At 45.7% G+C, this 27198-nt stretch overlaps 2 protein-coding genes and 1 non-coding gene across 5 annotated transcripts; 1 reads left to right on the top strand and 2 right to left on the bottom strand.

The window, feature by feature from the left end:
- Positions 1–552: 552 nt before the first annotated feature.
- On the bottom strand, positions 553–26248 carry NCAPD2 (non-SMC condensin I complex subunit D2). 3 transcript variants are annotated; one of them, XM_038156384.1, is made up of 31 exons: positions 26119–26248; positions 25221–25296; positions 25065–25123; positions 24426–24607; positions 23777–23916; positions 23329–23456; positions 23121–23244; positions 22892–23039; positions 21809–22006; positions 21158–21292; positions 20516–20600; positions 19743–19920; positions 19414–19535; positions 18270–18479; positions 16121–16295; positions 14525–14609; positions 14257–14390; positions 13132–13264; positions 11525–11609; positions 11253–11414; positions 10814–11028; positions 9041–9152; positions 8617–8740; positions 8262–8417; positions 7879–8056; positions 6749–6843; positions 4631–4711; positions 2394–2580; positions 2037–2163; positions 1746–1904; positions 553–1409 (listed from the first exon to the last, which is right to left on the bottom strand). In XM_038156384.1, exons 1-31 carry the CDS (start codon positions 26207–26209, stop codon positions 1327–1329), a joined length of 4167 nt encoding a protein of 1388 aa, XP_038012312.1. In that variant the 5' UTR covers positions 26210–26248; the 3' UTR covers positions 553–1326. The 3 variants fall into 3 exon arrangements, with proteins under 3 accessions (XP_038012312.1, XP_038012123.1, XP_038012223.1); XM_038156195.1 differs by lacking the exon at positions 26119–26248 and adding an exon at positions 25389–25550; XM_038156295.1 differs by lacking the exon at positions 26119–26248 and adding an exon at positions 25389–25550 and having other exon boundaries at positions 19743–19917.
- Positions 24682–25004, bottom strand: LOC119710740. Its single transcript, XR_005259624.1, has one exon. It is a non-coding gene; the product is annotated as a small nucleolar RNA U85 (small nucleolar RNA).
- On the top strand, positions 25490–26504 carry MRPL51 (mitochondrial ribosomal protein L51). The gene is made up of 2 exons (XM_038157380.1): positions 25490–26045; positions 26234–26504. Exons 1-2 carry the CDS (start codon positions 25511–25513, stop codon positions 26428–26430), a joined length of 732 nt encoding a protein of 243 aa, XP_038013308.1. The 5' UTR covers positions 25490–25510; the 3' UTR covers positions 26431–26504.
- The last annotated feature ends 694 nt before the right edge of the window (positions 26505–27198 follow it).

Below are 27198 nucleotides of genomic sequence, written 5' to 3'. Positions count from 1 at the left end.
TGTTTATAAATACATCTGTTCCCCCATCATTCCTCACTTTACTTGTTTCTGGAAGCATTAAACATGATTATGTCCATGCAGGTATGCTCAGGTTAGTGCAAAGCTATGCACTTCCTAATGATTGTTTTTTTTTCAATAGGGATCAAAATAAGCTACAGCAGCTAGTTCTGCAGCCAGAGCAGAAGGGAACTGAGCAGCATGCTCTACTTGCTGGGTGAACCCAGGGTGAACTGTAGGAAGGTGGTAGAGCCTCAGAGACAGAGACTGCAGACCTGCAGAAACCAGTGGAGAGGAGGAGCACCCTTCCTATTCCCGCCCAGCTAGTGACCAGCCTGCTTTCTAGGCAGCTGACAAGGTAAGAGGAAATAATTCTGTAGTAAGAGCTCGGGGACAAATGCCAACTTCCCTCTAGACAGAAGGTTAAAGGTTATTTATGTGATTAACACAGAATCTAATTTAGGGCACTTCATGTTCACAGGGCAGTTTAAGGAGTGCCCAGACTGACTTGAAAACTGATGTGGCATTTGTGAAATGAAAAAACCCAAGTGCCAATTTTACTTGAAACATAACTGGATTTGCAGCAAATACATTCCAGCAAGCAGTTAAGACAATCAAGGGTATCAGTATACTTAGTAACTTATCAAATCAGCATTATTACAAGTTACTTCTAAAGCTTTAGGGTTGGATTGGTTTTGGTTTTTTAGCTTTTAAAAGATGTATTTTTTCCTATGGACTTTACCTATTGCTTATTTAAGTGCTCTAGTCTAAGTTAGCCTTTCTCTCCCTTTTTGTCCTTACACCCCACTCACTGAACACTTCTTTGATGAGATATGCACAAGAAAAAGATGCAGGTGCCTCCACCTTAAAACCCTTGCCTTGGATTTAAAGGATAAGAGCTTCAAAAAGCATGAAATATAAAAGGGCCTAAACCCAGCACTACTGCACTGGTCCTGTCGTAAAAGCTGAATAGTGTAGTATAAAGCACATACAAAATAAGAAAGGAATGAGCATTTTGTACTCTGTGGGTAGTTTGGCTCTTCTTAGAAAGACTTTCTTCCATAGATTTAAAAAAAAATTTAATAAGAGCAGCTTATTCGCATCTACAAAGTCAGGGCAAAATAAGTCCAAGCGGCAATTATGTTCATCATCACTGCCTTTCTTTGTGGAGATATCAGAAGAAAGGGCTGGAATTGCTTTTGCCTGGTATTAACTTCCATTTTGTCTTCATTTAAAGCACTGTTGTATTATGGAGTAGTTCAGAGGAGAGGAGGCGACAGTTGCATAAAGGGAGTTTTATTTTTAGTTAGATAGTGGCAGATGGTTCCTTCAGCGCCGCCGTCGGGCTGAAGATCTGGTGATGGGAGTTGTTTTGGTGGGGGTTTCTTCCTCTCTTAATTCTCCCAATAGCTCTAAAGAGAGTAAAACATGTCAATAATGAGCACTCCACTACCTTGAGCAAAGAAATCTACAGGCAACCTCCACAGTGGTCTGAAGCCCATGACCATAAAAAGCAGCAAAAAAGCCCCAAAACCCAGAAAGCAAAATTATATCCTAGATTCAGTGTGGGTACTGCACTCTAATCAGCAATGTACAAGCAAGGTATGCACATCTTGGAGATGGAGCAGATCAAAAGCCAAAGTGTCTGGTGGCACAAGCCCTTAGGTAAAATAATAATAATAACAAACATCCCTGTTGGGCCAGATCTGTACTCCTCCTCCCTTAGAGCACACATGGCAGTGCCTTACCATCCTCCGAGTTGTTCTCCTCATCGCTGGAGAAGGTAATGATGGTTTTTTTGCGTGGAGGGCGCTTTTGGGCACGCTTATGATTTCGGAGGGTGCGGGACAGGGGTGTGACAAAATCATTATCTGAGTTGGCTGGGCTTAGGGGCTGGCGGCATGAACCTGTCAAGAAAAAGGGGGAAAAATAGAGAAAGGCAGCAAACTGCTGTCTGTAAGGGTGAGGAGAAGTCCTTAGGTGTTTCTGCTGGACTGCAGGATCAGGGGAAGGCTGGAATCTCATGAAAAGGAACATACTTTCTATTGGTTTCCGCTTGGCTGGCACTGGCATTGGAGTCTGACTACCGTCCTGGCATGTCTCTGTGGAATCCAGTCCTCGGTTATGGGATGCAGACAGCTTCTGCTCCAGCTCTTCAGCTAGAGTCTGATGGAGATGTAAAACAGCAGTGCAGGGGAAAAAAAAAAAAAAAGAGAAGGTGAGGGGAGAGAAGTATTACATCCATAGCAGAATTGCCATCAAGTTAAATAAATAAGTTGATAAATTCTTAGGGGTGAGGAACAGTCTGCTTAAAATGAAAAACTGCAGGGCTTTTCAGTCCCTGCATGTAAAAAGCATTTGTTTTTCTGGACTGGACCTTGGTCCCACACCCTTACTTTAGTCTCAGGTTTGACGCCTGCTCTGCGGAATCGAGCCAGCACCGTTTGGAAACAATTGTAGACAGCTGGATCTTGGAGCTTGTCTGCAAAGCAGTCATAGTTGTCCTGCAGCTTGTGAAGGCCCCGTTCCGAGATTGGAAGCAGAGCAAGGCAGTGGGACAGATCCCGATACTGACGCTCAGTCCTGGGAAAGACAAGATCACCATTAGCTCCTACAAAAAGGGGTGTGTGAGGGTGAGCACATCTCACCCAGAACTACCAAACTACCAGCATTTCCTGCAGGTGCTTCTGTCCTGGAGAACGCGAGATTCAGGTTGTTCAGTTACAGGTCATTGACAGGCTGCTGTGCCGTACCACAGATAACCACCACTGTATTCCATGACACTGACTTAGTGCCTGTTGGAAAAACATGAAGGCTCCACTGCTAAAGAACACAGTCACTTGTTTGAAAAGTGTCAGAAGTTACTGCTGACCAGGAGGAAAAGACTCAGTGAGGTCAGGACTCCTCTTGAAGGGCCTTATTTCAACCACATAACAACCACCCCCTGACTGTTCATTTTTGCATGTTTGAGATGATCTCAAGCAGAAGCTGTATTTGATGTTCTCTCTCCCTTTCCTGCTTAGTTACATAAAGAAGGTCATATTCATTAAGTTATAAAGTCAACAAATAACAAATGCTGTATCAGAGAATGACTACATTCAAATTCCAGCAAAAGTTACTGGAATAAGACCAAAGGGAAAGAAAAACAAAAGCACAAACTAACATCCCTAATGTAGATCACTGTGATGGAATGGGAAGGGAAAAAGCAAGGCCAAAGTCCCTGCTTTTAATATACACTAAGTGAGGGCCTCAAGTCTGTCCAGCACATGCTGTCTCAGGATGCTCTGCTCGAACCCAGACCGATGGAGAACAAAGCTGCAGCATCCAGGTGTTTCCTACATTTACAGTGTGAATGACACCTGGCAAGTTCCTATGTTTAGAACTCCAGAAATGCTGAGGAGAGTGATGGTGGCTGCAAATCTTCTCTGATAAGCTCCTGTTTTAGCCTGGAGTGAGAGTCTTGCTTTAGCAGTGCCACTAGTGTGCACCAAGCTGATCACCTTCGTGGTACAGAAATATCAGGACATTCTACTAAAGGGGAGACACAACTTACACACAGACGATTATTTACAAATGTGGTGTGCTCTTGGGAGGTGACTTTGGGGAGAAGGACCACTCTCCACTCTTGCTCAGGAAACAAAATCCAAATATTTTGGGAAATTTTTAACTCCCTGAGGCAGCTGAGCAGGTCACATGCACAGGCACTGTGCACAAATGGCCAAGATAAGCAGACAGCTTAAATCTCAAGGGCAAAGCCACAACAAGGGAGAAGGAAAACCACAGGAATGGAGAGAAGCAGGGTACACCAAAGCCGGTGGAAGTTAAAATGAAGATATCTCACTGGAATGGAAGGAGATAAATTTCTATTATTATTCTTGGAAGGAAACAAAAAGTGTACGCCTGGGTGAGTGAAGTTACAGCTTGGGAAGTGGGAGAAAAGCAGCAAAAAAAGCCCCAAAACCCAGAAAGCAAAATGATATCCTAGATTCACAGTGTGGGCCCTGCACTCTATACTCTGTAATCAGCAATGTACAAGCAAGGTATGCACATCTTGAAGATGGAGCAGAGCAAAAGCCCAAGTGTCTGGTGGCACAAGCCCTTAGGTAAAATAATTATAATAAAAAACCCAGATCAGAGTCCCAGGCATAGACTTGGTACTGAGCAGCCCATGCACATAGAACAAGGACAGGCCTATATCAGCTTGATAGTTGAGATCACCCCAGACAGGACTGCATGAAAGATCCCAACTTCTCAGCCGAACACAATAATTTTCTAGCTGACTTGCAAGGGAATAGCCTGTGGAGAAGGATCACAAAGGTATGTAAAATGCACATGGGATGTCTCCTTGCTCAGCTATAATGCAGATCTAGACTATCACAAAACCTTTTCCTTAAAAAAGGAAGACGGGGCCAATCCCTGCATAATAAAACAAAAAACCTTAATTTATAAGTATTCATGTATTTTTAGGAGAAGGTAGTTAAAACAAAAAGGAGGACCTAAACCAAGTTATGTTACATTTGTCACATGAAAAATATAATGGGAACCTTTTACAACCACAACATACAAGCTCATTTCTTCTGAAAAATCCTGAGAAGCAGAAGCGCTTGGCAGGAAAATTAAGATTACAACCCACCTGGCAGTCCGGAATCTCTGACAAAGTTTCTCCACCAAGCTCTCTGTTTGTTTGTCTTTTGTAATATATGAGAACAGATGTCTGCAAGGGGAAAAAAAGCACAAAAGATTAGAGCCCGCAGAGGAATCCCCATTTCAGGTACGAGGGGTGTTGAAAAGGCAGCAGTGCTGACTTCTTATCTGCTCCTTCCATCCAGTTTTAAGAGCATGCAGCACCTCCAGACAATCTCCTCACTTCCAAAGTTGCACTGACAGACTAGTTTGTCTGACACGTAAACCTTGAGGGGAGCACTATGGCATGCAGCATCTTCCCTCCTCAAAACCATGCTAGTGACTTTTTCACTATTAATTTGCTGAAAGTGTGTTGTTGCATTTTGGATCAATGCAAATATGAGCACTACTTTACACTAAAATGGGAACAAAGTCTAACAGAACTTAAATGCTAACTTAATCCATTAGCTTCTTGAGGAATAGAGACACCTGGACTTTGGCACAGTTAAGTACTGGTGCATTTTGCACTATGTCCTCTTAAAAATCACTGAATAACTTCTATTTATTAAGAAGGTCCTGCTGCTGTCCCCATTTCTTGTACCAGCATTTCTGTTAACTTTAACTCAGTCAGGTTGCCACTGGCCTTGATATAGTTGTTCTAAAGCAGTTCCTTGTTCAGTCTTTGTTATGTCTACAACCACCACACCAAGCTGCTTTTGTAAGATACATAACAGAGACAGCATTCTCAAGAGTCCTCCCTTTGCATTTTTTCCAGCATCAGTTAATCTTTAACTATTAATTCCCTTTTTTCCTATATAAAGGATATGTGGTGTGTTAACTGATGATCAGGTCTTTAAAACGAATTATCCTGATGCTAATTTGATACCTGTCTACATTGTTAAATCAATACTGCCTCTTCTCTTATTTGCCAGACACCTCCAGTTCTCTCCACATATATTGTTGGAAGTAAAAAGTCCATCATACACCTGTCTTAACCCCACCAATCACACTTAAATGCAATTGCTACAATTATGCTCTATGTCTGTGGTAACACCTTCAGTTTGATATTAATTAAAAAGAGTATTGGAAATTCCAAAATGATTTGGATTTTTTTTTACATGCTGCCTCTTGTCTACCTGTGATGATTTGTTTCACTTCAGGCATTAACTTCCACTTCTACGTGTGCTGTCAGGAACCACAAGCTATAATTCCCAGTATTTCACATCACCCTCCTTAATTAAAGCCGAAGCAAAGATATCCATCTACTTTTGCCACCATAAATTAATTTTAGTTTCAATTACACTCTCACTAATAGACCTTTTCTCTGTCTTGCAGTTCCTACCTATCCAAAATCCCATCCCTCTTCCTAAATGCACTGGAATCTCATAGACAGAAAGACTACTTCAAAAATCACAGGAGATTTTATTGTTCTTCTCTTCAGCAACAGCATTACTTTTGTCTAACACCCCCCTCTATAATCCATAGGGATTCAAATGACTCAAAAAACCCCTCATGTGGTTAAGTTTCAGAAATGAGAGGAGAATGTCTGTACTTTACCAATAAAGACATTATTAGTGCTGTCTATGAGCAACCAATAACCTCAGATTGAAATATTCCAAGATCTCTATACTCCAGAGTCAGGCTTTCGTGAAAAAAACTGAAATCAAACAAGAAAAAAAACCAAAAAACCCCCACAAAACAAACCACCAGAAAGCCAACCCAGACCCAAACCTCTTACTGTAACTACAGCTTTACTAAAACTGCTTACAAAACTCCAGTAGCCACCAAAATGACAGAGGCAGCAGTCTTTAAAACCTGTTGTGTTTTCCTAATGTCACACATTCACGTTCCCATGTGTAAAACTAACTATTTTCCTTTCTAGACAGAAAGTAATTTTGAGTTGGTGGTTACTCTTTGTAGAGTCTCTCCTCACTCCCAACTGTGTGGCTTTAAAATCAATTCCCCTCAGCATGACTCCATTTCCAGTACAGACTGAAAAAGTCAGATCAAAGAGAACAACTGAAAAAGCATTTTGTACACGTCAATGTAGTTTTTCTTCCCTTGATATGGCACCCCCTTTGCATAAACATAGTTCTGGCAATAAGAGATTTATTTAACCTCAGAATACCTCATAATAGTGTGGAAGGATTCCTCCTCTATGCCGCTGTTAGGATCCGAGAGATGACTGATGATGTCTGGAAGCAGGTTATAGACAGCATTACCCTGTGCAGAACACAAGTTTCTACATGAGATACAGAATTATAAAGGATAATTTGAGTCAAGCCAAATAAGCTGCCCACTTAAAATGACCTCCTTTTTCTCCACCCCAAATCTACTGACTGAAAGCATCAGCTTTTTGAAACGAGCTTACACAATCAGCCAAACCTATCCAGGACTATTTGGCTGGGAAAAACCCATCTAACCAACAAGCTAAACACTGCACCCCAGCTTTGCTATTTGGCAGATTTGGATGCAGTTTTTTTGCCTTCCAACCTTGCCACAACTCAACAAAAAAAAAAGCTTCCTGATAAAGGAAACAGCTCTTCAGTTCATGGAACTGCTTCTCGTTTTCTTGCCTGGAAAGGTCCAATGCATATTCTCTTTCCCACTCCTTTTACACAGCTTTCTACCTAGCATAGTCATGCATGCTGCAGAGGTAGGAAGTCAGTGCAGTCAGGTGGCCAGCTCTGCTTGAACAAAGCAAGCCAAGACAGAAAAGCCCCAGTGTCACTGCAGCCTCTCAGGCAGTAAATCTTAAACTCTGAAGGGCCCATGAGAGGCTGCACATGGAATGAACAGTGGGGGTAACACTGCTCTGGTTCTCACCTGCCTGGGCAGAAACTGCTACAATTTAAGTATCTCAGTGTCCCACAGCCAAGAATAACTCAGAAAGGTTTCAGAGAAGGTGCACTGCCTGAGCCATAAGGTCAGGGAACTCTCTGTAAGGCCTAAAGGCGAGCTACAGAAAACTGCTCCTAACCCTTTGCTGGGCATATACAAGGAAGCAAAGGGAAAAGGCAGTGGTTTGGAGCCTGCCTTCCAGTGTGAATGGATGAGGTCAAATTCAGCAACATCAAGCAAGGATGAAACAAAACTTATATTGCAAAATTTCTTTTAACTACCCTTATTTAGTCCACAGAGAGACAGACCAATGGCTCTACACCATTAACACACCTTCTCCAGGGCTCATGTAATTGATCCAGCCTCCCACAGCCCTTGCCCGCTCTTGTGAAATAAGGTCCCTGAGCATCCACTTGCCTTGTTGGCTAGTTCACCAAAGAAGTTCTGAGCCACCTGCACGATTGCCTCCTCTGGGTCTATGAGCAGAGTTGCCATTTCACTCACTTGGCCCTTCACCTTTACCATGTCTTTGAGGATGAGGTGAGTCATCACCAGCCCAGCTGTCTGCCTCACACTCGGGCAGGGGTCCCGCAACCTGGCAGGAGCAAACAGTTACTGCAGAAAGCAGCAAGGAGCGTCTCTGAGTTATTGGTACTCGTGACAGCCCAAAGCTCTGGTCTCCCTGCACCAGCATCTTCAAATTTGCTTTCTTGGGTCATTCTCACCTTCTAGAGGCCCAGTGTCACCCTTCCACAGGGTTTTCGTCGCATGTCCTCTCCCAGCTATGAGTGTAGCATTACCTGGCATAGAGATGTGATGTCCAAGGCTCCACCAGGTTGGGGAAGCGGATGGCTAGATCTCCTGCTGCAATAATGAGGTTGGATCTCACATCAGGCAGGGTGGACTTCTCCATCATGGTGAACAGCAGACGCAAGTGGGAGTCACAGAACTCAGAGCTAACAAGACAGGGTACAGGAAAGAAGGGATAGATAGCAAAATTCCATCTCTTAGAGAGCAGAGGAAAAAAACAGTTAAAAAAAAAAGTGATCTATGAACACTGTGTTTGTTCTTTCCTTGGGAAAGGAATTGCAACATCTGCATGTGCTTTAGTACTAGGAAGGCTGGGAAAAGAACTCTGGCATGGCTTAGCAGTACCTGATCATGCAGAGTTTGCCAAGAGTGAGGGCTGCGGCAGCTGACAGCGCCGAGTCACTGTAGAGTCCAGGGTTGTTGCAGATCTTCAGCACCAGTGGAACAAAGGCAGAGAGCAGGTGCTTCTCTAGAGAGTGGGGATAAAGACAGTGAGCATGAGAGCACTGTGCTTTAAGAACAATTACTCCATTTATCTCAGAGCTGCTGCACACTACAGTAACTGGTTGACTCACTTTCACCACTGAACAACCACCTCCAGAAAGACAGAGCCAAGAAACAGACAGCCTACATGGAAACTGACACCATGGAAAATGACAGTGCTTCCTTCCAGAGGAAACAGCCTTCCTCCTTCAGGACCTGTTGCCCACTATACCTGCTCTTTCACACAGGCAGACAGCCAGTATTCCTCAGTGGCAGCCACACTTACCATCTAGAAGTTCTGTCTCACAAATATTGCGGATGAGCTCGACCTCGGTGTCATCAGCCGTGGCTCCCACAAGGCCCAGCTCCTCCTCCATAGTGGTCTCATTCCCTGTGCTCTGTGCAGAGAGGAGACTGTAAGAAAGATGTCAGGCAACAATAACCTCTTTCTCCACAGGGTTCTCTTCTCTCCGGTGTGAGGTATATGCATGTTACCAGCTGCACAACTAGAGTGGAGAACAGACTGACACAGAGTGTAATAACCCACTTTCCCCCAAGAACTGAATGAAGCTGTGAAGGGTAGTCTGGGATTTGTCAGTCCATATGCTACAGAGCACCAATCACAGGATCACATAGTTAAGTTGGATGGGACCACACTGGATCATCTGCTCCAGCAGGGTCTTCCTAGAACACATTGCACAGGATTGTGTCCAGATAGTTCTTGAGTATCTCAAGTGAGGGAGACCCACAACCTCCCCGGGCAACCTGTTCTAGGGCTTGGTCACCCCCACAGTAAAGAAGTTCATCCTCATATTCAGGTGGAACTTCCTGTGCATCAATTTCTGCCCACTGCCTCATGTTCTAGTGCTTGGCACCACCAAGAACAGTCTGGCTACATCCTCTTGGCACCCCCCTCTTCAAATATTTACAGACATTGATCAGGTCCCCTCTCAGTCTTGAGGCTTATAAGAGGCCCAGCTCCCTCAACCTTTCCTTCTAAGAGATACTCCAGTCCCTTAATCATCTTTATTGCCCTCCACTGGACCTGCTCCAGGAGCTCCATGTCTCTCTTGTAATGAGGAGCCCAGAATGTAAAGAAAGCTAAAACTACTGACACTACCAAAATAAAACAGATCTAGGAGACATCCAGCATCAGTGTGTGGGTCCTGCATAACTTAAGGGACATTCAAATACTAAAAACAAGCTCAAAGCAACCTTTGAATTGCTGGTTTTGTGAGCAAGATTATGGGAAACCTTATGGCAAATAAAAAGCAACACAAGGGAAGAAAGGAGACATGGACATAGCAATGGGGACCAAATCTGTATCCAACTGCTACTTTTTTGAAAATCTCATAATAACCTCTTCCTGTGTGGAAAATGGTAGTGACACTGATAAGCAAGTGGATGAAGAAATGAACTACAAAGTTCTCTGTAGACTTAGCAGCATAAGCATCTAATAGAGACTGGATACCTAGATGGACACAATGTTTTTCTCTATCCTTACCCAAGAAAGTCAGCCTTATTACACTCTGGAATATGTTCCAAAGTAGACCTAACCAAACAGGCCATTTGTAGCATCCAAATCATGTCAGAAAGACTACTGTTAAACCTTCATCATTACTACCGAACAGAGGATAGGACTCTCCCATCTCCTGGACCGAGGTTCTAGGAAGGCTTTTTCCAGAACTCAGGGCACAAATGGATGTTTCTTCACCATTACTGCATCAGTTGTAAAAGATTGCACTGGTAAGAAAGAAGGTGATGAGTGAAAGGGGAATGTTTGCCTGAAGCAGACGGATAAGCATGGCCAGGACATCACCCTTCACTCCCTCCCCTCTGCCTCTTCAAAACTCAAGACCAGTGTGGGAGTTTTAGTGAATAGGGTCATTCAAGGACCTCAGCTCTCCCTGTCAATCCTGACCAATACGTGTCTGTTTCCATTCCTGAAGCACACATTGCCCTGTACCTCATGCAGCCTCAGGATTGCATTCTCCAGAAGTCTGCTGTAGCTGGGACACTAGAAGAGCTGCCCATAGGAAAAAAACCCCTTGGCTCTCACCTGGGGTCTCTGCTTATTTGTGCTGGTGTCAGATTGCTTTTTGGTCTTCTCCTCTTTGAGGAGGCGGCGTCTGCGTAGCTCTGCACTCACTGACACTTCCAAATATGCTACCTGCTGCAGTGCCACCTGGCCCACGAGGGCCACCAGGTGCAGCAGCAGGAACGTGGAGAGACTGCCAGAACCATCAGAGACTCTGTGTGGAGAATCCTCTGCATCTAAAGGAGAAAAATGGCCACAGTTCAGTGTTGCTCTAGACCTCTTCTCTGTTAGTTAGTGCCAAATCTCACCGTATAACCCATCTCCTTCACAGCGCTCGTGCCCTCCCATGCCAACACTTCCACCAGCCCCTCAGCTCTATTCTCCTGCAGTTACTCAAGGCCACCCAAAGCAGCACGGGAAACCATAGCTACAGATTTCCTTCATCAGCTTTTTTCCTCACCAGCTTTCTGCTCATCAGGCTCCTGCAGCTTCTCCAGAGCCTGCTGACTGCACACATGCAGGATGTCAGCACAGATCTCCTCTGCCCCTTCTGCCAGCTGGTAGATGAGTGTTACAGCTGCCTCCATGAAGGGGATCCAGTGACTGCTTGGCTGGGCAAAGCCTGATGAGAAGATGGAGCAATGTACCCACACATACCAGTGATAACACAGGTGGCCTTGCAGCCCAACCCCATCTCCTCCAAACCTCCTGCTGACCTGACCTCCTGCTCACCTTTACTCACAGTCTCGCTCAGGCAACCAAAGAGCATGTGGTTCTGTGGCAGTCGAAAAGGGGCACTGCTCTTCTCCAGTGCTGTCTGCAGAGACAACAGGTGAGTTACTCCTGTGGGAGCAGCACATGAGATCCCTCCATGCCCTTCCCACTACTTAACCTTCCTGTGTGCACAATGTTAATCAAACCCATGCCAGGGACATCCAGTACTGCTCTGCAGCTAAACATGCAGCAGGGACATTACTGTCACTTGTGACAGCACGGTGACTACACTGGGAGGATTTAAAGCTTGGCCAAATGATGATCCCAGGCCAACCCAGACAGTTCTCACCTTAAATCAAAATAACTCTTTTGAAATGTCAAAAGGATTCATTTAAAACCTGATATTATTTACTCACTCTCTGCAATAAATAGAGGGAAACCTCTGGAGCATCGTAGAGTCATCAAGAGTAAGTCAACTTGCCTTGGGATACGCCAGAATCACATAGGTTTGTTTAAAAGCAAAATATCCTCAGTGCAAATAACACAGGATAGGTCTGGATCCAAGACCACCTCACACTAAGGTTGTTACATATATTCTATATCAGTCACACTACCTTTTAGGTTGGGAATAAGATAACCTAGAGAACTACTAAACCAAGTGTGACAACACCTGAGGTGTCCCAGCACACCTGTGTCTGCCTGATGAATATATACTTGAAAAAAACCAGAATCTACTTGAGGATTTACCAGCTTTCAGGAGCTTGAAACAAGAATGCCTGATTCACCACAATCCTGTCCTGTGTACTGAATTTCTGGTTGGGAGGATGGGTGGTGGAGAAGAGCTAATGTCAGTCAAGTCAGCCAAATATTTTCAGTTCAGTCCCTTTTCACATCCAAACTTAACTGCAGACTTGAGTCAACCAAAAACTGAATTACAGCCATCTTTAGAACATTTAGGAATGTTGTGATACACATCAACTCATGTTCATGCAGCAACATCTCCAATGGAAGGGGCTGTCACAGAATTATGCTGCTCTGTAAAGGAGGACTGCTTTTGTGATAGAACTCCAGAACTAAAATGTCCCAAATGGCTGAGTCAAAAACCCAGATTTTTTTCCCAAGTGTATTTAAAAAAAAAAAAAAGTAGTTTCCCAGGGAAAGAAGCCTTCAACCATCATGTTGTTCTAAGTACAACATGGACAGGTTTGAAAGCCTTTCATGTTTTATATTCTGCTGTACAGCTGACAACTCCTGAATATCAATTAATAGGGAGGGCAAAAGAATCACACCACCAGAAAACATCAGTAGAGGAAAGGGCTTCATGGTTGAGAAAACACAAATCAGTTTAGAAATGGGAGTCTGAAGAAGAGAATTGAAAGGAAAACATATTTTCTTGTGCACTGAACTCTTTACTAATTGAATTCAGCCTGTTGCCTAATGAAAATTCTTTTATTACATGTTCACTGGTGTGTGCTAAGCTTTCCAAACAGTGCTGCTGAATGGTCTCAACCTACTTAACTTCAAAATCTGTAAAAATTTAATTACCTCTCTCTTTTCTTCCATACAAACAATTTCCCCCCTTTCTTTGTTTCTGGATGACCTCAAGAACAAACCCATAGCCTTACCTTAGGGTTACCGGCAAGATTAGAAATAACATTGCATACTTCTTGAGGCAGCCTATAGTCTTCACATGCCTTCTCAGACAGCCCCATTGTCACCAAGATGTCCAGGTTGCTACCTATGATCTCTGGCTTTCCTCTGTGGAATGGAAGGGACGGAGATATCACATGAGGTGCTGCTGAAAGTTTACAGAAGTATGGATAACCAAGAGAAATACCCCTTGTGTCTTGTGGAAGGGAGCGGTTTGAAGGGAGAGGGAAAAAAATAAAACCCATCCAGATGACTCAAGATACAGATAGAGGAGCAGCAAGCAGTATTTCACAGAAGCCAATGTAATCCACTCTCCACTAGGAGATGAGTTTCTCCAAAGTGATCAACAGCCTCTTTGTAAATAAAGAAGATTCTTGACTCTTCTTTCCTATCAGAAAGGACCAAAACTAACGGGGGTAAGAAAAACAAAAATGTTGGAAAGTAGGAAAGAGTAGAGGAGCTCAGGACTTGTGTCATATACCATTCCTTCCTCTGCTGTGGGAAACAAACCAAACCAAACCAACATTTATCCAAAAAAAGCCAATCCCAAATCTACACCTACCCCTTCCCATTTCTGTCTGTGAAAGAACTTTACGATCATCATTATGCAGGCCTGTTTCTGACTAATGAAGGACTGAAGTAAGGACAGCAAGAAGAGCAAGTAAGTTGAATGTCAAAGGGTTACTGGGCTGGGAAACTGAGGAAGTGGAAACCTTTTAGTGCAGACACATTTTTTTTCCCCCAGAAAGTGAAACAGATTCATTTTTCTTCATGCTAAAGGCTCCAGACATCTCTACTCAGCAGCTTCTCACTGTTCTTATCCAAACACAGACAAAGCTGCAGAGTTGTGACACTGAAAACTCTGGGAAGGGATGGGCATTTACACAAGGAAAATAATCTCATCATAATAATTCAGAGGCCGTGTTGGTGGGATCCAGCACAACTATGTTTAGTTCCAGGCTTCATTACCCCATGATAGGGTTACTATTTTTGAAGCTAGAGCCAACAAGTCAGCTGATGCAGCACCCACAGTTCTTCAATAAAAATTGACTCCCTGTACATCCTTCCACTCAGAGGCTTCGACCTGGCCCCAGGCTCACCGTGCCATCATCCCCAGCAGCATCACAGCAGCGCGGCGTTCGAGCGACGAGCATGGAGATTTTTCCGTGAATCGCTCCCAAAGCAGCTGGGTCACAGCAGGCTTTATTTCATCTTTCTGCACAAACTCTGAGATCTGCAAAAGGAATGCAATTAAAAAATTAGAGGGAGGCAAAGAGAATGAACTTCAAAGTAAAGACGTAATCTGCAATGACTACCATTTGAATAAAACAGACACACAACCCAAAACCAGGCAGGGCAAGTACTCACTATTTCCTCTAAGCACTGTATCGTTGCCAGTGATGCATCCACCATGATGAGGGAGAGAGAGTGCACCAGGGCCTGTGCCTTGGCCCTTTGAAAGGGGAAAAATAACAATAAAATATTAAAAGGTAAAGAAAAAGCAACTGTCACAATTACTGCCCTATTGAAAGAGCTGAAAACATCCGTTGGATAACAGATTATCCACAGGATCAGGAAAACTCCCACAACAAGCTTGAGTTCTCAAAGTCATCCAGCTCAAGTGCCGACGACCGTGATGTGGGCTTATAAGTCCATTGCCTTGTGCACTGGTGCTCCTTCTGGTGCTTAAAGATCCAATCAGAAGCACTAAGCAGCCACTTCCCAGCTTATTCTCAACCACAAGTCAAAGTACAATTCCCTAGAAACTGAAAATCTCTCTATGAACAAATGAGGACAGAGCACAAACTGCAGAAGTGCTGTTTCCAGGCAATATTATCAGGAAGAAATAAGAAGCAGCAGGTGCTCTTTATTGGCTTGATGGTACAAATGAGGGTAGGTTATGGTGCATCTCACCAGGGACCACACTTACTGCACGAGTATCCAACAGGATTTACAAGTGGGTAAGCACTAAAAAAGGGCAAGCACCACAGCAGAGAGGAGACACAGCTCTTTTCTAGTACGGAAGAAGCAAACTTGCAAGTGGTAGCCATCTCCTAGCACCAAATCCTCAAGAAGGATAAGCAACAAAGACCCTTTAATATCCTCCCATCTTAACATCCCTAACATCTAAGGCATGTAGAAATTGTTAGAAAAAGATTTAAGATTGGTCTGACTGAAATACAAACAGAAACACATGTGAAGGCACCCAAATAAGAACCAACCTTGTATAGTGTGAAGTACAAACCAATGGGGAATGTGTTGTGTACATCAGAAGACAAATGTCTACATGTGACTAAGGCCACAGTATGTATGACTTGTCAGCAAAAAACCCTGAGGTTTGGTAACAGAAATATAGTTTCAACTTTAGACCACACTCTTCCTCTTATTATCCCAGCAGGATGAACAATTACACTTATAAGAAACTCAAAATGGGACAACTGACATTGGCCAACAATTTTGCCCACAAACTGAAGTATATAGAACTCCTGGACATGGGATGACTCCGTATCAACAGGTGACTCCTAATGGGCTGAAATTCATTGTTGCCAATCAAGAACCCTCCTGGCAAGAGAAACATTCATAATTAACTCTTCTTGTTCCCTATCAGATAGGGACCCCACCCAGACTATTTAGGCAATGCTTTGTATGAAAGTGAAATTTATGAGAATAAATATCAGTGCCTGACAACAGTTTAACTTCAAGTAATTCTCAGCATCTGCTTCGCAAGGTCTCACAGAGTTTTGCTACATGAATTTCCTACACGTGAGCTCTGTGACAAACCAATAACAGCTCAGCAGTAGGTCCTGCAGGAAGACTGGGATACTGAGATAATAACCTTACGTTTCTGCTCAGCATGAAGCATGCCAACTCTCAGTTCTCTTCCTGTCCATACCCCATTCCCAACAGCAGAAAGGGAATGGGGGGAGGGAAAGAAAAAAAAAATCTGATTAGGGAGATCCATACCTCTCCGAATCCTCGCTGGGGCTCAGATAGAGCTGTCTGTAGGCATTCAGCACAGCCTCCTTAATTCCAGGCTCCTTTGACCATACGAGGGGCAGCATCCTGCGGACTCCAAGCAGTGCCTGGGGCACGCCAAACTGTGAGACTGTCACGAAGAACTCAATGGCTTCCTGCACCACTGCAGAGAGAACAGTTGTGATAGTGCAGTTCTTCCCCAGTTCCCATTAAAGAGGCCATTAAAACAAATTCATAGGAGTACTGGTCTCACAGCAAACTTTACAAGCATCTAGAGATCACTGCTACTGACTGCAGGGGGCTTGAGTCAGAATGGGATCACTAGTACAAAGATGTAGATGTCCCAGAAGAGAGACACAAATTAACAATACTACAGCTAAATCCAATGTGATATGGTTAGGGAAAGAGCACACAGACTATCTTTGAGAAAGAACAAAATTCTTTTCTGAGAAACAATAGCTTTGGGGAAAAAGCAGCAGCAGACAGCTTATAGCCCCAGTGCAATGCTATAACCAGAGGAACTAAGCTATTTGATGTACAAATGGGGTAAGGAATACTGTGCTTGGTTCCAGCTTGACTACTCCTGAAATAGACTGCCCAGTCTTCTCATAAGACAAAAAAAACCCCATTAAGTTAGAGCGCATCACAAGGCACCCACCCAAGCAGTGATCAGAGAAGTTGTGCTGCAACAAACAGTTCAGAGAGTGTGACGTCTGGTTAAGTAAGAGCTTTTACCAGTATAAGCCTTTACAAATCAGAATTAAGAACACCTAACAGGTGAGCTGGTATGCTTTCCCTGTCCCCAGTCACACCAGAATACATAAATTTGCAACAGAAAAAAAATTAAATCTTCAAATATTAAATCTTTAACTAAAAAAGGCTGTGAGCACACACATCCCTTAGCACACACCAGTCCCTTCCTAATCCCAGCAGCATACTCTCTCCACACGAGACACTGTCTCAAAGCACCTCTGCTATTCAAACACTGAATTTGCCTTCCTTATACTACAGCACAGGACAACAGGGAGATGAAAAGTTATAAAAATTTGTGCATCCATTAAAAAACATCCCCACAATCAAACGCCAGGTGTTTAAGTACCAGGTAGGGCAATTTCTTGGCCTTGAACTTCAAAAGATCTGTAAAGACACTGAATCCAGGAGTTCATTTTTGTGTGTGCAAATAGCTAACGACACCAAACCTTGCTGGGGAAGCCCACATGCTCATCACAAGTAACATGAGCCCTCAACAGAGATGAAGCCTCAGAAGTGTTTGCATGAAGTCTGGGGCACTGCAGTGCACACGCCATCCATACCCCAGATCTGTGCCAGTGGATGTGCTGGAGAGGATAGGAGTGGAACTTGTGCCCCTCATCCCTTGGAAATGCCAATTTCTGATAAATGCTACAAAAAAGTCTAAGTGATTACAGTAGTTCTAATATTAAATATGAACAGCTGAATTAACTCAAAGGCCTTCTGATCACCACCTTTCTCTACAGCACTGAAGAGGACCAGGCCACAGAACCTGTTGATCAGGCTCATGTTTAACTAGAGAATAAAGTTTGAGGAAAGGTGAGTTAGATGAGACCAGCTGCTTAGTTCCCCTCTTGTGGCCAGCATAACAGCTGAAGCTGTGTCAGGGCATAGAACACATAACCAAACCCAACTTCACTGGCCAGGCTTACTTTGGGAGAACCTCAGCTGAGATGATGAACATCCATCCCTCCCCACAGGAAGCAGGGTAGCTTCCACAAGTGAACTCACTTTGGTCACCTGGCTGTTTTTTTTTTCTTTTCATTTCAGAAAGTTAAAATACATTTTATTTCCTATGTTTTTAAAAACAACTTTTAAACATATTTAAAAAATATTTTTCAACCTTGGTATTTAAAAAAAAATAAATAGACATTAAATAAATAAATATTCCTAAAAAGCCTGTTCATGCCCTATTCATGAAACTCATTTAGATGGTGCTTGCTTTTCCAATCCCCTGGAAGTGTCTACGACAGCTGCTCAATGAAGAGCAGCTCCTTCAATCTTTTCTCCTGGAGCTCTACCACTCCAGCATTTTCTCTCACGCAAGGAAAGATCTAGGTATGCTGAATGGGCAAAAAAGGTTATGTCATATGGTTATTTCACATACCTGAGACAGAATTTTCATACATCATCTTGCTAATCAGGTTCAGAGCTTCTGTGATTTTCACTGAGAAGTTGTAAGCATCTTGCAGGTAGTGCACCAACATCTCCTGTTTGACCAGCTCTGTTTGAGGCTGCTCTTCCTGTACAACTTCTTCAATCTTGTCACTGCTGCTGTCACATGGAGGATCCTCACTGTTCTCACCTGGGCATGAACCTACACAGCACACTTGTTTGTGAGCAGTACTGAAGATACAAGAGAAACAGGCACAGTTCAGGGCATTTTAAGCCTCCTCTCCCCTTCCCACAGTGAGACCTTCCAAGAGCCAGGATACAAAAATCCAAATTCTGCAATCAGACCTAGCTACAAAATCTCAGCATGCTGTGGAGCAAGTTCCAGTACTACAGTGTGATGCTCCAGAGAATTGCCAGCTCGGTAAAAGGGTATAGAAAGGCATGGTCCAGTTGGGGTAGGTAAATGCTATTAAAATGCTAATGGGGTTAATCTGAATTTGGTAATTCCCCCAAAGACAGATGAGGGCCCTAAAATGGAACCAAGAGAAGGCAAACACTACTACTCCATAGCAGTTTGTGCAAGTGCGGAGAGTTCACAAAGTTAAGATTTTTAGACAATAGACTTCCAACAGAAATATGCTTAGTGTGATTGGCTAAGCAACCTTATGCTGAAACAAACACAAAACAAAGTGTGTCAAGTCTTGAAAATACACCAGAGGCTCAGGCCCCAGGTAACCAAGACTCTGCTTGAACCAGACACTTGGTCGAGGCTGCTAGGGGTAAGCATTATGTGCCACCACCTGTTCAGGAAGCAGAACTCCTGACAAATTCAGACAGGGCAGAAGGGTGTGAATGGCAACACTGCCTTCTCTCCCCTCAGATATGTGAGTTAATGCACCAGAAATGCACTTCTATTGGGACCAGGGAACTGTTCCAACCAAAAATTAAGATCAATATGATCCAGCTAGAATGCCAAGGTACTTGGACAAACAATGAACAAACAATGCAGAGATGCTGCAGCTCTGGGAGCCGTCAGGTACACACATGCTGAGCCTCATAGGTCAGAAGGAGGGACAGAGCATTCCAGAGGGTTTTAGTCTGGCTCTGGCATTATCTCGGACTTAGGGAACAGTTACCTGTGTAAAGCCTCTTCAGAACACCCAGGATTGTTGCCTCCTCGTTTTCCTCCCCAGGGCCAATGAAAGGTTCCTTTCCCTGGAAGCGACACAGGGCCTTCTGCGTAAGGCGGGCTGCGCTCCTGGACAATGACATTGCCCAAGAGAGTATCAGCAACACATCGGAGCAGAACATAAGGGAAAACCATCCAACTTTGCCCTGAACATCTGGGAAAGCAGGTCCTATCAGTATCTTGTACTGGGTGCCCACATCAACCTCTTCCTACAGAGTAATGTTACTGGAAATCACCCCTTGGGATAAACACAGACAAACTGCAGAGCCTTCTTACTTGTAATTCAGCTTCTTCAACAGCCCAGTGATTTGCTCCACTGTCTTTTCCACTGTTTCTTCGACTTCCAGCACCTCCTCTTCCCCTTCCTGCAGTGGTTGAAAGAGCTGCTGTGTGGCAGCCCTGACTTCTGGCAGCATCGCTTCCCACTCTTCCTCTGGGGCAATCACTGGAGCTACTTAAAAACCAGAGGGATTGAAGAACACAGACTCAGGTGACACCTTTAATGGGAAGGAAAAACTCATCTGGAACTTAGGAACTTCCCCTACCTCCTCCCCAGGCAGGCACTGTTCCCATTGCTGATCCCACCCAGACTGCAGTGAGAATAAGACAAGAACTCTGACTAAAACAAATAAACCACTGAAGATAAAAAAAAATAGACAGGTAAGAAGACCATAATTTGTTTAGCCTTGGACTTTGGTACTGCCCACAAATCAAGTTTAAATAACATCTGATCAAAATCATGACTCAAGCAGTCCTTGGGTGGTAGAAAAGAGAAACCTGGGAGGGTGTTCATAGACATTTTCAGCTCTTACCCTGAAAATAGGATATAAAGCTATAAGAACTGTTGATTTAGACATGGATATTAATATGATCCTTTTATAACACCACCATAAAGAAAACTGTTGTGAGTTTAATCCCAGTTACCTGGTCTCATCATCTCACACAGGTAAAATCTGAGACAAAAGCTGTCACAACCTGGGAGCAAATTTAATATGAGGAAAAGTACATTCTGGACTGTCCTAGAAAGTGGAAAGAAGAAAGGAAATTACCTGCTGTGGGTCTGCTACGATCCCTCATTTCTTTCAGTTTCTGCACTTCTTTCTTCAGTGGCTCATCCAAGTCAGTCCAGCTTAGCTGAAGATGTCAGGAAGAGAAGAAGAAATATGTTAGTTATCCTCCTTTTCCTGACATGCCGGAATTCTCCTTTCTCTTCCACTCCCTGCTTTAGTTGTTAATCCCCATGGATAACCCTCTTTTGGGAAAGTGGAAGAGTAGACTCTGGGCCCGATCCTAGAATGAGAACTGCTCTAAGTTCCCCGTCTAAGGCTCATAAACTCAGGAGAAGGTGCAGCTAAACACAAAGAGCTCCAGATCCATGAAGAATATTCTAAAAAACTAATTTTGATCCTAAGGAGAGAAACCTCATAGTGGACTCAAAACTGCTGCAGGTTTTTACCTCGATCACATCCCTCCTGGCCTTCAGCACAGCTATGAATTTCACCGAGAGAGGGATGAGTCCAAGAACTCAAAATCTGAACCTGGGAAGACCAGAAAGCTGCCACCTGCAGAATCAAAGGCTACACCGTTCTTCCCACAAGACACAGAAATGCTTCTGCCCTGGCTATAGCACACTGCAGATACTTAGCCTGCAAAGAGACATCTAACATACCCACCATAATAATTGGAATTACCTTGCTGGAGAAGGGGTTATTGGACAAAAATGCAGCCAGGAGCTGGATCGCATTCTTAACCACTAAGACAGATTTGTCTTTGAGCCGCCCGACAGCCAGCGACACCACAGACTGAAACTGAGTCAAAGGCAGGGCCTAGAACACAACAAGAGCACAGATAAAGTTATCAAGAAGGCGCAGAGACTCGGGAAAAGTTTACTGCAGACATACTCATGTACTAAAAAGCACAGATTATAGATTTACAGGAAAATCTAGGGCTCTAAAGACCTCTGGATATATTCTGGTCCAGCCTCCACTAAAAGCAAGGATTTAGGTTATCCATGATCCTGCTGAGTTGAGTCTTAGCATATCTGGTAATTGTGATGTTCTCCCATACCAGTGTCTGTGAAAAGAGACTGTATGCTATGCTCTTTCTTCTAGTTTGTCCTGGTAAGAATGAGCAGCATCTAATTTCCACCCCCAGTTCCCTCACCCCTGGGAACTTTGGTCTCTTGGAAGAAACTGCAGACACCACAGTACACAGGGACAGCACCTTTCTCTGTTAAAACTTCAATCTCTGCAAACAAAAAGCAGGATGGCAGGAATTCCCTCAGAACACACAAGATGGGAAGAGATGACTGAGGCAACACCATTTGCCCAGCACAGACTTGCCTTGCACTGCACGATGCGAGTGAAGAGCTGCAGCACGCGGCTGCGAACAAAGCTATGGACGTCACACACGTGTGCCTGCAGCATATCCAGGAACTTGTCCCGAGTACCACGGGCAGCTTCCTCCAGCTGGTCACCATTCAGCACCTGCACCAGCACTTCTGCCATAGCTGCCAGAATGGCATTTCGCATCGTGTAACTCTGCCAAGACAGGAGTTGGTGAACTAGGAACAGACCAAAAGACACGATTTGATATGCTCAGAGTTTGGGCTGTCTAAATCCCAGGCTCCAGCCCCAAGTGAATTTTTTCAGTATGGATATTGTATTAAGATTGTGTGAATATAGCTGTGTGTGCAAGACAGGCTTTGCTACGAAGATGGGCTGAGAGCTGGTCTTGTTCAGCCTGCAGAAGAGAAGGCTCTGGGGAGGCACCTTCCAGTACCTAAAGGGAGCTGTGAGAGAGCTGGAGAGGGACTTTTTACCAGGGCATTCAGTGACAGGGCAAGAGAGAATGGCTTCAAAGTGAAGGTAGGTTTAGATTAGATATGAGGAAGAAATTCTTTACTGAGTGTGTGGTGAGACACTTGAACAGGGTGCCCAGAGGATCTGTGGATGCCTCATCCCTTGAACTGTTCAAGGTCAGGCTGGATGGGGCTTTGAGCAACCTGGTCTAGTGGAGGGTGTCCCTAACCATGGCAGAGGTGTTAAGGTCCCTTCCAACCCAAATCCTGCTATCCAGGTAGGTACACAGAAGCCAAGAACTGACATGAGAAACACTTACAGCAGATAAAGAAAAGGTAACACAATGACAAACTCATTAAGTGCTGAAAAACATGGGGCAACAGCAGGGACCTCAGACAAGTAGCCAGTTTCCTGTTTTCTGACATCTGATAGTGACAACCAGACAGGAGATGTCATGGTTTCTGTTCCCTTTACATCTTTTAGGTAAGGGCAGAATCTATTCCAATAGAGCAGGTTTTGGATACTTGAGGTCTGTGAAAGAGGTTCTGTTTCAGACAGAAAAAACTGGATAGCAGCATGTCTACTGTTTGACTTTTCTGGACAGGTGACTTTGCAGAAACATACCTCCCCATCCAAGTGAGGCAGGAGAACACTCATGTTGGAGAGCACCAAAGTTGGAATCTGTTCAGCCAGTTCACTTATAAAAGTAGCATAACCCTTGACTCCCGAAGCCTCACGAGCCAAATCCTGGGGACATTTCTGTCCAATTTCCCTGTACAGAAAGATGAAACAAGGGATGGGGTGCCTCAAGTTGCTAGGGTTAAAAGGACAAGCCTCCAAGTACTTCTCTCACCTTAGCAGTTCCCCCACCAGGCTTTTTAGACCATACTCTTTAGCCCAGAGGCTCACGGCCTGTGCAAACACTGGGGCTACATGTTCAAAGTGCTGCAGCATCTGTGTGATCTTCAGAGTCGCACCTTTAACACGTGAGAAGGAAGAAAGAGGTCAGGGAAAATAACTGGGAATGGCTTCAGGAAGAAGGCAGAAGAGCAGGGACTCACTGAACATGTGGTCACAGTGAACCAGAGCTGCAGCAAGCAGATGTGTCACAGCCTCCCGCGTGACCCGGTACCTCTGAAGGCCGATACTTGGATTCTCCAGGATACGGTAGCAGCTTCCCGTCATCAGGCTAAACCCACAGAAGACAGACAGCAAACCTCACTATCCTAACTTGCACAAATATCATTCTAGTACACCACACATTTCTGTTTGAGAGATTCTCCAGCGTCCTCTAAAGATTAACAAGCATCTGAATTTTTTGTGGCCTACATGAAGAGAGGAAGTGGTTCCTATGCACATTGCTTTTGCCTCGAGCCGTTTCCTCAGTTTCCCAATGATCTGCACCCCACAGAGGGCTGTAATACCATCTCATTGGTAGATCTATCATTTAACCTTTTATCCCTCAGAACCAGTCACTCATTCCACCAACACACCCACTCCAACTCATACCTGACAAACTCTTCTTCCACTGCTAAACCACCCCAAAGCTGACGGAGATCCAGCTGCAGCAGCTGTGTAAGCAGCCGTAAAAGCGGCTCCCTCTCCTCTTCCCACAAGGATCCAGAAGTCTTGGCATGGTTCTTCCTGTTCTAGAAAGGAGATTACACAGTAAGATACATCAGCAGCTTCACAACAGACAAAACCCCATCACTACTCTGCTTCCTTCAAAATATAAGAAGTCTGTTAAATTCTACAGCATTAAGAGACACACAGTGAGATGTGTGAGATCACTGGGGCTTTTTTCCCCTCCGTTCTCTCTCAGCTCAGGCCAGTACCTTGCATGGTTTAAGGATTATACCTGCATCCACTGTCATCACAGAAAGAAAATCTTCAGAAAATACTGGGACGCTAAGTTCCAGCCAGAAACTCAAGAATGAAATAGAAAGGTCTGGGCATCCAAGTCCCTTCTGATATTTAGACACATGATTGTCCCTTTGCTGTTTTCCATGCACATTTTCACAGAAGCACCAGTGCTTCACATTATGCACTGCTCTTGCTGGCATTATGTTTATATAAAATCTGACAGATACTACAGAGTTCAGCAGGCTTAAAATTTTATTCTGACTCTTATCATTTTTCCCCCATTCCCTTCACCTACCTTCCTACCAGGATCTGCCTCCAAACAACTGTTCTTGCAGGTTTCCATTTCAAAGGCATCCATCAGGCCAGTCAGCAAATAGCAGTTCATCTTAAGAGCATTGAGGTGAGCAGCGCGGTCTGTATGGCTCAGCCCAGAGTCGCTCAAGATAGTGGGAAGTTCATTGGAATGATGGGACACCACTGAGGAGAACCAGAAAGTCATGAGCACTCCTTGCCAGGTCCCTCAGCTATCCTTTCTTTGGAAGGCTTAGAGCAGCCATCAGATTACCAAAGATGTGTGCTCACATCTCACCAGCTGTAACACGGGCTGCCCCCTGCAACCCAGACCTTGGGCATGCTGTCTTGTCCTATCCCCACAGCCCTCCGTCAGCTCAGAGAAACACTCGCTCCGAGCTGATACATCCCACAGATGTATTTTCCAGGGACATGGGCATGAGGATTTTCTGTCGGTCTGCCCTTACAGCGAACATGCACAACTCAGCATCGTCCACCAAGATTACAGACCCGTATGACAGGAGTGGGCTGAGGGTGCAGCCCAGCTAGCCGAGTCACATTAGCCTTTATATCATCACTGAGCTGCCAAGGGAATACAACCTCTCCGTTAGTCCGGCGTCGGCCGGAAACAGCGGGTACCCACCGTGCATCATCAGCTCCAGGGCGTCCTCCTTGACAGCCGTGCCCACGGTTCGGAAGTGGCTGCGGGACAAACACAGGGCGTAAGGGCTGCGAGCAAAGAGCGCCTGGCAGAGGGGCGAGTGCCCGCCCTTCCGCCCCGTCCCTGCCCCGTACTCACTGCAGCACGCTGTACACGCAGTCGAAGTGCTGCAGCACGGCCAGCGCGCCCTGCGCACGGAAGGCGGCCCGGAAAGCTGCGGCAAAACACGGAGAGAGGCGGGGGGGATGCCCGTGAGCCGGCGGCAGGACCGGGCCCGACCGGGAAGGGGGTGTGGGGACACTTTACCTGCGAGCGCGGGCGGCAACTCGCGGGCGGCCAGCACCTCTTGCACCACGTAGCGCCCGGGGCCGCCATCCCGCAGCAGATCGGCGGGAGCGAGGGGCAGGTGGAACTCGGGGGCCGCCGCCATGGCCGCCGCAGCCCCGCGCGGCCCTGGGCGCTCGAAACGGCGCGCGCGGACCGCGCTGGCCCCGCCCCTTCCCGCCACGGGCGTATCAGCGCCCGGCGGCTGCGCCGCGTGCCGGGCCCTCGCCCAATCGCCGGCTCCCCCGCCCTCCCGACCGTTGGCGCAGCGTCACCCGCGCGCCTCCGCGCCCCGCGGCGGAAGGGGCGGCCCGGCGGCACCGCCGCTCTTCCCGTCCCGTCCCCGGGCACCGGGGGTCGTCCCCATGGCAGCGGCGGCAGCAACGCTGCTGCTGCGAGCGGCGGGCCGGGCCCTGCTGGGCCGTGTCACTCCTCTGCCCTGCGCCGAGCGGGGCTTTAGCGACTGCGGCGGGGCGCGCTGGGCGCCCGTGCGGCCCGGCCTCCCCGTGCCGCTGTCCTCGCCCCTGGCAGGGCTCTCCCGGCCCATCCGCATCAAGGAGCCGCCCAAGCGCAAGCCGGTAGATCGGTGGACGAAGAAGCGGGCCTTGTTCGGGGTGTATGATAACGTGGGGATCCTGGGTAAGACACACACCCCGGCCGCATCTCCCCGGCGCTTGGCCCCGGGGCAGGAGGGGAGGGAGGCTGGACTCACCTGCGGCATGGCGCCTCTGCCAGCAGCGGCAGGGCGGGCAGGATTCGGGCCGGCCGCCCTGGGAACAGCCTTCTCCAGTGCCTGTCTTCATCTGTCTCTGCTCTCCTGTTCTCAGGCGGCTTCCAGATCCACCCGAAGAATCTCATCATGGGGCCCACTTGGCTGCGAGGTTGGCGGGGGAACGAGCTGCAGAGGTGCATCCGCAAGAAGCAGATGGTGGGCGATCGGATGTTTGCAGAGGACTATCACAAACTCAACAAGAGGATCCGGTACTTGTACAAGCGCTTCAATCGCACCGGAAAGCACCGCTAGGGAACAGCAGTGGCTTCAGAGTGTGGAGTGTAGTTTTGTGGCATCGCAGTCAGAATAAAGCCAGCTTCCACACAGTTGAGTTCCCAGTGCTTTCTACATCCTTTGCTGCATATTTCTACCCACGTCCCAAGGTCCTGCTGCTGCTCCAAGCCTGAGCTCCTCTGTGCTCCCTCAGTCATTTCTGACGTACTTCTTGCAGGCATCAGTTCCAGCCTGCATCCCGGAACTTGACCCTCTGCTCCTCTGGTTTTTTGGCCAGGCTTCTAGCATCCTTTCACATCCCAGGTTCACACATCTAATGTGACAATTCCAGTATTCTCCAGCTTATATTTTTCCTCATAGTTAAAACTTCCAAATTAGTGCCACGAGGTCCTGCTAATATGTCTTCCTGCTCATGGCTTTCCTCCTTGCCTTCCACTCGTCTGTGGTTAAGTGTGAATGATCCAAATGTTAGTTGAAATGCATCAAAACTTGTCTTAAGAATGGGATTTGTCTCATTCCACACTCATGATGACTTTATCCCCTCTTATTGACACTTAATGACCAAATGGCCTTTTGTTTATAATTTAGGCAGGATTTGCAAAAGTAATTCAGGTATTTAAATGTTTTTAAAAATTCTAGCTTCTAGTTTTCTGTTGAACTGTTGCCAGTTCCTTTAGAGGAGAAGTTACAGTGAATCACCGCTGGCGTCCCTCTAGTCCAACATGACACCACTGTTTACTTTGGAAAAATCCATCAGATGAGCAGGCATTTACATACCAATTCTGC

Source organism: Motacilla alba, chromosome 1 (assembly GCF_015832195.1).
Source record: "Motacilla alba alba isolate MOTALB_02 chromosome 1, Motacilla_alba_V1.0_pri, whole genome shotgun sequence".
NCBI lineage: Eukaryota > Metazoa > Chordata > Aves > Passeriformes > Motacillidae > Motacilla > Motacilla alba.
This window is presented reverse-complemented; position numbering and strand designations above follow the sequence as displayed.

Excerpts from the sequence above, each read along its gene's own strand:
- MRPL51 (XM_038157380.1), top strand. The coding sequence starts at position 25,511 with ATGGCCGCCGCAGCCCCGCGCGGCCCTGGGCGCTCGAAACGGCGCGCG. Across the intron at positions 26,046-26,233 it reads TGATAACGTGGGGATCCTGG|GCGGCTTCCAGATCCACCCG; the intron begins GTAAGACACACA and ends TCCTGTTCTCAG.
- NCAPD2 (XM_038156195.1), bottom strand. The coding sequence starts at position 25,512 with ATGGCGGCGGCCCCCGAGTTCCACCTGCCCCTCGCTCCCGCCGATCTG. Across the intron at positions 23,040-23,120 it reads CTGGTGGGGGAACTGCTAAG|GGAAATTGGACAGAAATGTC; the intron begins GTGAGAGAAGTA and ends CTTTCTGTACAG. Across the intron at positions 6,844-7,878 it reads TTGGTGAACTAGCCAACAAG|GGTAATGCTGTCTATAACCT; the intron begins GCAAGTGGATGC and ends TGTTCTGCACAG.